At 56.8% G+C, this 11,947-nt stretch overlaps 1 protein-coding gene across 1 annotated transcript; it reads left to right on the top strand.

Annotated features, from left to right (window-relative positions):
* Positions 1-3,190: 3,190 nt before the first annotated feature.
* LOC121063119 (very long-chain acyl-CoA synthetase-like) lies at positions 3,191-11,943 on the top strand. Its single transcript, XM_040543468.1, has 11 exons — positions 3,191-3,593; positions 3,687-4,469; positions 6,193-6,402; positions 6,846-7,004; positions 7,807-7,931; positions 8,006-8,200; positions 8,992-9,082; positions 9,320-9,518; positions 9,616-9,713; positions 10,490-10,620; positions 11,078-11,943. Exons 2-11 carry the CDS (start codon positions 3,989-3,991, stop codon positions 11,252-11,254), a joined length of 1,866 nt encoding a protein of 621 aa, XP_040399402.1. The 5' UTR covers positions 3,191-3,593; positions 3,687-3,988; the 3' UTR covers positions 11,255-11,943.
* Positions 11,944-11,947: the final 4 nt, after the last annotated feature.

Below are 11,947 nucleotides of genomic sequence, written 5' to 3'. Positions count from 1 at the left end.
GGATCCTCGCCTTGTTCTTGGGGGGCACATGGGGGGGGGGAGCGGACCCCAAATTCCCCCTCTCTGGGTCCCCCTGTTCCCCCCCCAGACCCCTAAATCCCCTCATGTTCTCTAACAGCCCCCCCAAGCCCCCCCCAAATCCTCTTGGTGCCCCCCAAAACACAAAACCACCCCCCTGGGACTCCCCAGTCCTTCAGGGACACCCCACCCCCCCCCCCCAGTCCTTCTTGGGACCCCCTAAACCCTCTTCAAGCCCCCATGTCCCCACATCCCCCCCCCCCAAAAAAAAAATTTACACTCTGGGACCCCCAAATCCTCCTTGGTTCCCCCCCAAATCCCCACCCAGAGCCCCCCCCCAAATCCTCCTGGGGTGCGTTGTTGCATGCACAACCCCATGGTGGCACACATTTTGGGGACCCCCCCCCCCCCCCCCGCGTGCCACCCTGTTGGGGACCCCATCGAGCCCCCCCCCCCTCCTCCCGTGCCACCCCCCCAATTTGGGGACCACAAGTTTTGGGGGTGCCTGGGAGGTCTGGGGGCTCTCCAGGGGGGTTCCCGTGGGTTGGGGGGGGTTCTGTGTGCTCTGGGGTCCCCATGGGTCGGGGTTTGGGGGTGCCCATGGGGCCTGGGGGGTTGTTGGGGCTTGGGGGGGCTCAGTTTGGGGTCTGGGGTCCACGTGGTGCAGATCTGGGGGTCCCCACGGGTGGGATTTGGGGGTGCCCATGGAGTTGGGGGGGGTCGTGTAAGGCTTGGGGCACCTCGGGGTCCCCTTGGGCAGGGTTTGGGGTTCCCTGGGGGCGTCCTGGGGGGGGGGGTCCAAGCTAGGGAGGTGGACTGGGGGGCAGTGGGGTCCCTCCTAGGGACCCCTGGGGACACGGGGGGGGGGGGGGGGCAATTCTCAGGGATATTGGGGAGCCCCCAAGAATTTGGGGACACCCCCAGGGACCCCCGAGGGACCCCCACTCATCCCCTCGGCCACAGTGGGGGGGGGGCATAGGGAGCCCCAAGGGGTGCTCAGGGATTGGGGGGGGGGGGCTATGGAGGACCCCAGAAATACAGGTGACACATTTGGGGGGGGGGGGGGGGGGTCCCTAAGCCACTTAACCCCTTCCCTGCCACGGCTCTCACCGCTCTGCATCCGGCGTCTCCGGGCGATGAGGAGGAAGAAGAGGCTGAGGCTGAAGGAGAGGGTGGTGGAGGTTTGACCCTGCCTTTTGGGGAAGGATTCCTAATTTTGGAGTTTTTTTATCTTACCTTTTGGGGAAGGATTCTCAATTTCAGACCATTTTATCCCGTGTTTTGGGAAGGATTCCCAATTCAAGATGGTTTTATCCTACTATTTTGGGGAAGGATTCCCAGTTCTGGACCATTTCATCCTGTGTTTTGGGAAGGATTCCCAGTTCTGGATGTTTTTATCCTGCCTTTTGGGGAAGGATTCTCAAATTCAGACCATTTTATCCCGTGTTTTGGGAAGGATTCCCAATTCCAGATGGTTTTATCCTGCCTTTGGGGGAATGATTCCCAATTCCGGGTGGTTTTATCCTGCCTTTTTGGGGAAGAACTCCCAGTTCTGGATGGTTTTATCCTGCCTTTGGGGGAATGATTCCCAATTCTGGATGGTTTTATCCTACCTTTTGGGGAAGATTCCCAATTCTGGAGGTTTTTTATTCCACTTTTGGGGGAAGGATTTCCAATTCCAGACCATTTTATCTTGTGTTTTGAGAAGGATTCCCAATTCCAGATGGTTTTATCCTACCTTTTGGGGAAGGATTCCCAATTCTGGAGGTTTTGTATCCCAGTTTTTGGGGAAAGATTTCCAACTCCGGACCATTTTATCCTACCTCTTGAGGAAGGATTCCCACTTCTGGATGGTTTCATCCTGCCTTTGGGGGAATGATTCCCAATTCCGGGTGGTTTTATCCTGCCTTTTTGGGGAAGAACTCCCAGTTCTGGATGGTTTTATCCTGCCTTTGGGGGAATGATTCCCAATTCTGGATGGTTTTATCCTACCTTTTGGGGAAGGATTCCCAATTCTGGAGGTTTTGTATCCCAGTTTTTGGGGAAAGATTTCCAACTCCGGACCATTTTATCCTACCTCTTGAGGAAGGATTCCCACTTCTGGATGGTTTTATCCTGCCTTTGGGGGAATGATTCCCAGTTCCGGGTGGTTTTATCCTACCTTTGGGGAAAAGATTCCCATTTCTGGAAGCTTTCTCCACCTGAACCCAACAGAACCAACCCCAGGGGACCGGGGCTCGCTGCCGGTGGCGGATCCGGAGCCGTGTAGGCGATGGCCCCGGGTTGCAAAACCTCGAGCACCGCCCAGCACGTTTCACCTGCGTTGCCAAAAACCCTTCGACCCCATAATAATTTTACTGCGAGCGAGGAGCTGGGGTTGCAAATCAGGGCCGAAGGTGAGTGACACAGCGGTGAGGTTGCGTTGAACCCGTTTGCTGGTTGGTTTTTTTATTATTATTAATTCGCAGAGAGGTTAAATAACCCTTCAAGATACAGCTTGCCAGGCGCCCACACCCAGTTTAAAGATTTAAATGGGATTTAAATGGCAGAGCCTGGAGCGTTTTTTTGTTGTTGGGTTTTTATTTTATTTTTTCCTGGTCTGGTGATGAAAGAAAACGCGTTTTTGTCACCGTTTGGACAGGGGGTTGTGGGGTGGTGAAATGGGGCCGGTTCCGCCTGGCCAGGGCTGAAAATGCAGCCGGGTTTGCAAGAAATTGGGGGAAAACGAGGAGATTTTGGGGCAGGAGGTTTCTGCATGGGAACAGCAGTAAGGGGAAGGTTGAGAGTGCCGATTGTCCCTTTTTATAATGAGAAGGGAAACAGGGTTTGGGTGGAGGCTGTGGGGGATTTATGGAGGCTTTAGGGGAAATATGGAGGCTTTGGGGGATTTATGAAGGCTATGGGGGATTTATGGAGGTTTTGGGGGATGGATGGAGGCTTTAAGGTGTTCAGTGGAGGTTCACTGGACGTTTTAGGGACTCGATGGAAGCTTTAGGGGCTGGATGGAGTCTTTGGGGACAGGATGGAGGCTTTAGGGGATTGATGGAGGTTTTGGGGTCTGGATGGAGGCTTTGGGGTCTGGTTGGAGGTTTTGGAGGATTGATGGAGGTTTTGGGGGCTGGAGAGAGGCTTTAGGAGGCTGGATGGAGGCTGGATGAAAGCTTTAGGGGCTTGATGGAGGCTTTGGGGACTGGATGGAGGCTTTAGGGGATTGATGGAGGTTTTGGGGGATTGATGGAGGTTTTGGGGTCTGGATGGAGGCTTTAGGGGCTGAATGGAGTCTTTGGGGACAGGATGGAGGCTTTGGGGGATTGATGGAGGTTTTTGGGGATTGATAGAGGCTTTGGGATCTGGATGGAGGCTTTGGGGTCTGGATGGAGGCCTTAGGGGATAGATGGAGGTTTGGGGGTCTGGATGGAGGCTTTAGGAGCTGGATGGAGGCTTTGGGGATTGGCAGAACTCCCCTCCCATTGCTGCGTCTGGGGAAAACCCAGCCGGTAACCCAAAACCAAGAGCAGGTGGATGGGAGGACGGGCCGACTGTTAGGCGGACGGACGGACGGACAGCTAGCTCAGGTGGGTAGCCAGATGTTGGGAGGGCGGGTAGACAGACAGACGGCGGCAGGACGGACGGGCACCTGAGATTTCCGTACCCGTTCATCTCAGCAGACGCGGCTCCAGGAGCAGGTGCCGTGGACGGACGGACGGACGGACAGACAGACGGATGGACGGACGGACGGACGGACGAGGAACCCGGTGACGCAAGCCGCCCCCGCGGTGACGCTCCACACCCTTCACCGGGGCAGGGCCGGCAGCGTCAGGGGAAAAAAAAAAAAAAAAAAAAAAAAAATAAAAAAAAAAAAAAGAAAGAAAGAAAGAAAAACAAAACCACCCCAGGGGCAAACGCGCCGGGGCAAGGTGCGTGCGGGCGGCGGACCTTGCCCTGCAGAGCCCAGCGCCGCGGGGTGACCATGCTGGGGGTGGTCACGGCGGTGGTGGCCGGGCTGCTGCTGCTGCTGCTGCTGCTGCGGGACCGCTTGTTCCCCTTCCTCTGGGCGGACCTGGGTGCCTTCGTGGCCTTGGCGGGGGCTTCGCTGCGGTGTCACCGCCGCCTGTCCCGCCGGCCCGCCGTCACCCTCCTCGAGGTGTTCCAGGAGCACGCTCGACGCCAACCCCACCGCACCCTGCTGCTGTTCCAGGACGAGCTCTACACCTACCGGGACGTGGAGCAGCTCAGCAGCCGCGCCGCCCGCGTCTTCTCCCAGCGCTTGGGCTTGCAGCCGGGCCAGACCGTGGCCGTTTTCCTCCCCAACGAGCCCACCTACATCTGGACATGGTTGGCGTTGGCCAAGCTGGGCTGCGCCATGGCGTGCCTCAACTACAACGTGCGGGGCCAGGCGCTGCTGCACGCACTCGCTGCCGCTCGGGCCACCTTCGTGCTCGCCAGCACCGGTGAGTGGTGTCCCGGGGGGTGAGGGGGTGGGGGTGCGAAATGTGTGTGTGTGGGGGGGGGGTCTGCTGCTGCTGCTCGCATGGCTTCATGCAGGGGTTGCACACTTTGGTGGCCTGCAAGTGTGCCCGTATGCATGTTGGGGGTTCTGCATGCTGTTGCAATGTGTGTCAGTGGCTGTGCATGGGTTTGTAGGTGTGTCGGTGGCCGTGCATGGCTTTGCATGCATGTCAGTGGCTGTGCATGTTTGCACGCGTGTCAGTGTGCGTTTGCATGCTTGTCTGTGCATGGACTTGCATGCATGTCTATGTTTGCACGTGCCAGTGTTTGTGCATGGACTTACATACATCTCAGTGCCTGTGCATGTCTGCATGCATGTCAGCATCTCCTCATGCATTTATGTGCATGTGCATCAGTGGCTGCGTCAATGTCCGTGCACGGATTTGCACGTGTGCATGTGTCCATGCGTGTGTGTCTGCATGCATGTCAGTGTCCCTGCATGTATTTACACACCTGTCAGTGTCCATGCGTGGACTTGTGTTTGTGTCAGTGGCTGTGCACATTTGCACATGCTGTTGCCTGCACGTGTGTCTGCATGAATTTGCATGTACCACTTCTACACGTGTGACTCTGCGTGCCTGCACGCCTGTCAGTGTCTGTGCATGCGTTTGCACGCCGGTCAGTGCCCCTAGCTGCTCTTGCACGTGTGCCCGTGTTGCTCCACACATCGCGTGCGTGGGTGGCTGCTGTTTGTGGAGGGCGTGGAAGCGTGCAAGAGGTCATTCACACAGGGCCACATGTTTGCACGCCCAGGCGTGGCCACGGCCACAGCCCTTTGCTCACGCGTGTGCACCCCCCAAGCCCCGGTCAGTGTCGTGGGGTGCACTGGCCGTGCCAAGGCTACGGGTTAATTATTGCCAGATCGTTGCCGGGGCCAAAGGTCCTTTTGTTTCCATCGCAAGGACGTTTTTGGGAGCAGGAGGCAGGAAGAAAACACTCGTGTACATACCTGGTTGGGGCACCCATCAGGGTGCGCAGGGTGCCCCCTTTGGGGTGCTTTGGGTGCCCTGCTGAGATCCTCGGGGCTCTCATATGGGTCACTCTGGGTGCTGGTCCTATTGGGGTGCCCAACTGGGATCCTTGAGGCACCCATCCAGGGTGCCCAGGGTGCCCATCCAATTGAGGTCCTCATTTGAGGTACACCGGGTGCCCTTTTGGGGTGCTTTGGGTGCCCAGTTGGGATCCTTGTGGTGTTCATTTGGGCTGCTCAGGGTCCCCATTATGGTCAAGGTGCCCATTGGGTGCCCACCTGGGATCACTGGGGAGCCCAACCACAATGCCCTGGGTGCCCATATGATCAAGGTGTCCATTTGGGGTCCACTGGGAGCCCACCTGGGATCATTGAGGAAACCCAACCATGATGCCCTGGGTACCCAACTCATCTAGGTGTCCATTTAGGGTCCATTGGGAGCTCATATGGGATCACTGGGGAACCCAACCATGATGCCCATGTGATTGGGGTGTCCATTTGGGGTCCATTGGGAGCCCACCTGGGGTCATTGGGGAGCCCAACCATGATGCCCTGGCTTGCATCTGACCAGGGCACCCACTTGGGGTACACGGAGCCCCCATCTCAGACTCTTTCGGTTCCCTTCTTGGATGCTCAGAGCACCCTCCCAGTTTGGGAACCTCCTCACCCTGTACCGTGTCCCCTTGTCCCCGCAGAGCTCCAGGACGCCCTGGAGGAGGTGCTGCCAGACCTGCAGCGTGACGGCATCAAGGTCTTCTACCTGAGCTCCAAGTCGCCCACGCCGGGTGTCGAGGCCCTGCTGCCTGCCATCAAGACGGCCTCCGACGAGCCCCTGCCCGGACACTACCGCGCCAGCATCACCGCCAGCTCCAAGGCCATCTACATCTACACCTCCGGCACCACCGGTGAGGCCACGGAGGGTCTCCTCCTCGGAGAACGGCATCTGGGGGGGCTTGGGTGCTACGGGCGAGGAGCTGGAGGGGTGGGCAAGATGGCGTGGGTGATGCCAGGGAGGTTGGTGGGGTCTTGTGGTTTTTTTTTTCTCCAACCCTGGCTGTCCTGAGTCCACCTGGGCTTGGCTCCTCGTGGCTGTGTCCACGTGAGGGTTGGGTGTCCCCAGGGACGGAGAGCCACCATGTCCCCACTGGGACAGGGAGGACAGGACCTCCTTGGTAGGGCCAGATCCCACCCCAACCAACACACCATGAGGTTCCTCATGGCTCCTCCCAGCAAGGTCTGAAGGCCTCTAGGGACGGAGACCCAGCACCCCGAGGGAAGGGTCTCGCCCTCCCATCCCACGCGGGCGCCTCCACGGAGGACATTTCCCACCCCCTGCTCCCAACCCCAGGGCTGCCCAAAGCGGCGGTGATCACGGAGCTGAAGCTGATGATGGTGGCCAACCTGGGCCGGATCTGCGGGCTGCGGGCCACCGACTACATCTACACGACGCTGCCGCTCTACCACTCGGCCGGGCTGCTCATCGGGGTGGGAGGGTGCCTCGAGGTCGGTACGTACCCCACGCCCCACGTGGCCTGGCCAGCATGGGGGGCGGACGGACAGACAGGGATGGACGGATGGAGAAATGGGTGGGGAGAAGCAAGAGGAAAGAGAGAGGGGACGAAAGGGGAGAAGGAGCTGTACGTAGATAGGGGATGGATGGATGGATGGATGGATGGATGGATGGATGGATGGATGGATGGATGTTTTATGGAGCTGGAGGGACATTTTATGGAGTTGGGTGGATGCTTTATGGAGTTGGACGGATGTTTTATGGAGCTGGATGGACGGATGGATGAATGGATGGATATGTTATGGAGGACAGGTGGATGTTTTCCAGAGATGGATGGATTTGTGTAGCTGGATGGATGAGTATTTTATGGAGAAGGATAGCTGGATGTTTTCTAGAGATGGATGGGCTGATAGAAATGGACAGACGTGTGGCTGTTTTAATGGAGATGGATCAGTGGACATCTGTCTTCTGGAGATGGACTGAAGGACAATGGAAAAATGGGTGCAGGGAAGAAAAGGAGAGATATTTACAGTGATAAATGGATTCGTGGGGGGATGGATGGACTGACAGATGACAAAAAAGTGAGGATGGAGAAGGAATGAAAGAGGAATGAAGAGACAACAGAAAAGGAAAGAGGAGGCTATAGATAATGGGTGAACATGGGAATAAGTAAAAAAAGACACGAGGATGGATGGATGGATGGATGGATGGATGGATGGATGGATGGATGGATGGATGAAGAAAAAGGCAAAAAAGAGGGAAAAGAGGAGGGAATCATCACCCCACCATGTCCCCGCAGGAGCCACCTGCGTCCTGCGTGCCAAGTTCTCTGCCTCCCAGTTCTGGGACGACTGCCGCCGCTACAACGTCACCGTCATCCAGTACGTGGGCGAGCTCATGCGCTACCTCTGCAACACGCCCAAGGTGAGTCCTGAAATTCACCCCTGGGGGGACGCGACGCCGCGGGGCGGGTGCTGAGATGGTTCCTCCCTTCGCAGCGCGACAACGACCAGAAGCACGGGGTGCGTTTGGCAGTGGGCAACGGCCTGAGGGCGGAGGTGTGGAAGGAGTTCCTCCAGCGCTTCGGGCCCATCTCCATCTGGGAGTTTTATGGGGCCACCGAGGGCAATGCCGGCTTCATCAACTACACCGGCAAGATCGGGGCTGTGGGAAGAGCAAATGCGTTCCTCAAGGTGAGCCACCAGCAGTGATGACGGCAGGGAACAAACGCAGACCACTTTGGGGATGCCAATGCTGTCCCTCAAGTTGGGTTGACGCAAGAGCAGGAATCCCTTGGTTGCCCTCCTCATAGCGACCAACCTGGAGAAACCAACGCCATCCACCAGGTAGGGTTCATGCAAGAGCGGGATCTTCAAGATCCCCTCTTCACACCCAAAAGGAGTCCCCTCCACCTGTTTGGGCAGTATTGACTCAACAGTCCATCAAGGTTGGGTTCATGCAAGAGTGCGATCTTCAAGATCCCCTCTTCACGTCCAAAAGAAGTCCCTTCCACCCCGTTGGCAAACATTGACTCAACAGCACTGACTCCAAGGCCATTTTTTGGAGTGTCTGTGGCGACGTGGACACCTTCGTAGCCCCAAGAAAGGCCACTTGGTCTCACTTCTTGCTCTCCAACCACCAGCATGTCGAGCAAAAGCTGCAAAACTATTTTTTTCCACCCTTTTCCAACAGTTGCAGCTCTCGGTATTCTCCCCCAGACCTTTCATTTGAAAGGTATGGTGGATGAGCTTGGCGAGCAGTTGAATGCATTTAATTAAATCTTATTTAAATATAAAAGTTTAGGCGATTAGTTCGGACGGAAAACAAGGCTATGCAAGATGTTGGAATTGGGTGCAGTGGGGTCCGTGGGTTTTAACGAGCAAATAATGATGGATTGGACCTGGCACTGGAAGCATGTCCTCCCACCCATTTTTTTTCCTGCATTTCTCTTCCGCCCACTGACTTCTCCTCCTCTGCCCTCCAGAGTTTCGCTCCCTTTGAGCTGATCAAGTACAACGTGGAGCAGGACGAACCCATACGCGACGAGCGAGGATTCTGCATCCGCGTCCGCCCCGGTAAGAAGAGATGAGCCTTGCGAGGGCCTTTTTGGCAGGGGAGAGACAACAGAGGGTTGAGATACATCAAAGCCAGCTCTTGGTCTTTATCACCATCGTCTTGGTGGCTGGGAGCCACCAGAAAAGCACCAAGGAGAACAGCAGCATCCCCAAGCACCCCGTGGGGCACGGAGATGACATTCTCTGGCACCAAGGCACTTTGCTGACTGGCCCCAACCCTCCTCTCCCTCCCCGAAGGTGAGACGGGGCTGCTGGTCATCAAAATCACCAAGAACACCCCCTTCTATGGCTACGCGGGCGATTCCAAGAAGACAGAGAAGAAGATCTTGAGAGACGTCTTGGTCAAAGGCGACGCCTTCTTCAACAGCGGTGACCTCCTCATGATGGACCACGAAAAATTCGTCTACTTCCAGGACCGTGTGGGAGACACTTTCCGGTAACCCTCTCCAACGCGGTCGTTCCCACGTCCACGTGGGCAATGCCATCTCCCGGCCCGAATTCCTCCTCACAGCTCCATCCCTTCGCTTCCATAGCTGGAAAGGGGAGAACGTGGCCACGACAGAGGTGGAGGCCACTCTGGCCATGGTGAACTTCATCCAGGAGGTCAACGTCTACGGGGTGTCCGTGCCGGGTGAGTACAGGGCGGTGCAGAGGGCGAGTGGGACTAAAATAAGCATCCAGCGATGCTTCAGCCACGTGATGTGGGCTACGTTGCTCTGAGTGGCTACCAAGAAGGCTGAAGTAGGACTTGTTGACCCAAAAGAGGAGGCCGGTGTTGTTTTGGGCTCACAACTATTGCTGCAGTGGTCCAAGAAGAGTAAAACAGGGCTCTGTTGCCCAAAATAAGCATCCAATGTTGTTTTGGGCAAGTAACACATCCACATAATGGTCCAAGTGGCCACCAAGGAAGCAAAACCAGGATTTAGTCACCCAAAATAAGTGTCTGGCACTGCTGTGGGCGCACAGCGTGGTTCTGTGAAGGTCTGAGCAGCCTCCAAGAAGGTTAAGGGGTGACCCGGTTGTCCAAGCCAAGCGTCCAATGTTGTTTTGGACATGCAACACACCCCCTAAATGGTCTAAGCAGCTACCACAGAGAGCATAGAAGGATTTGGTTGCCCAAAAGAAGCATCTGATGTTATTTTGGGCAACTGACATGCCCCAGTAATGGTCCACATGGCCACCAGGGACTTGGTTTCCCCAGAGAAGTGCCTGGGGTTTTGGACCCACCGTGTATCCTCGTAACGGCCCGATGGTCACAACGAGGGCTGAAATGGGACACACTGACCCAAAATAAGCACCCAGCATTGCTTTGGGCACACAACAGCCCCCCATAATGGTCCAGGTGGCCACCAAGAAGGGCAAAACGAGACTCAGTTGCCCAAAATAACCCGCCAGCTCTGCTCGCAGGGTGCGAGGGGAAGTGCGGCATGGCGGCCATCCGCCTGGAGCCCGGGATGAGCTTCGAGGGCGAGAACCTCTACGCCTTCACCAGGGAGACACTGCCCAGCTACGCGGCCCCCCGCTTCGTGCGCATCCAGGTGAGCGGCCCCGGCTTCGGGGGGCTTCCAGGGGGTGGTTTTCAGCCTCTTGTCTTCCAACGATGGGGTTGGGGCTTCTGGTGGTGGTGGCGGCACCCAGAGCTGATGACGCCGTTGGGGTCACCTCGTGCTGGTGGTGGCATTGGGGCAGATTTCTGACGATGGTCTCAAGGTCCCCCAGTTCTGATGACATCTTTTGGGTCGTCCCATTTCCAATGATACCTTCTGGGTCCCCAAGCCAATGGTGACACTGGGGTCACCACTTCCAGCGTTGTCACCTGGGTCCCCCTGTGCCAACGACTCCCCACGTTGAACGATGACATCTAGGTCCCCACTTTCCAACGACGGTGCCGTGCCAGCGACACCCGCTGGTGTCCCCATGATTCCAACGATGATCATGCCACGCCGGTAACGTCATCTGTCCCCCCGTTTCTGACGACGCCATCCGTCCCCACAGGAAGCCCTGGAGATCACGGGGACCTTCAAGCAGTGCAAAGGCAACCTCGTCAGAGAAGGCTTTGACCCCAACATCATCAAGGACCCGCTCTTCTTCCGCGACGAGAAGAAGAAATCCTACGTGCCCATGAACGCCGACATCTACGCTGCCATCCAGGAGGCGAAGCTCAACCTGTAGAAGGAGCCTCGCCACGGCGGGGCTGATGCTTGCCTCGGGGTGACAGGCGAAGCCAATCTGGGGGCTAATCAGGCATTTTTGCTTCCTTCAGGGAAGTTTATAACAGCATTGGAGCACGACGAGGGCGAGAGGCTGGTTTTGGTTCTTAGCATCGTGCCCGGCGCCTCCGCACGGTGCTGGCTACAGAAATTAAAGGCTTAGTTCTCATTATCTGGGTCCAGACGGGTGCCTGGATGACGAGGGATGTTTTCTGGGGACCAGCCTGTGGGTTTTCCCCTTCAGATCGTGCCCCCAAATCCTCCCCGTTGCTGGGAGGGGAATACTTGCTTGGTGCCAGCCTCCTGCTTGCCCAAGGGCTGGCCATGAAGACAGATCGTGCCCCAAAACGCTCTGTTCTTCCCACAAATCTGGTGCAAAACTCATGTATTTCTCCCTGACCCGATTTTCTGCTGGATTGAGCACCTAAACCAGCTCAGGAAAGCAGCCCCAAGCTCCCCAAAAACGGGGACCAACACAACGCATGCCCAACCCCGCTACTCATCTACAATGGCCTCGCTGAGCTGGTTTAGCTCACCAATCCAGCTGATTTCTCCCCCAAAACTGTTTCCTGCCAGATCAGTGAGCAAAACCAACTCGGGCACGCTGTCCTATACCCCCCCAGTGTTCCCAGATGCGAGCCATCGCCTTGGTTTT

The sequence above is a fragment of the Cygnus olor genome, unplaced genomic scaffold (genome assembly GCF_009769625.2).
Source record: "Cygnus olor isolate bCygOlo1 unplaced genomic scaffold, bCygOlo1.pri.v2 S91, whole genome shotgun sequence".
NCBI lineage: Eukaryota > Metazoa > Chordata > Aves > Anseriformes > Anatidae > Cygnus > Cygnus olor.
Note: the sequence above shows the minus strand (reverse complement) of the source record. Positions and strands in the feature narration are given on the sequence as shown.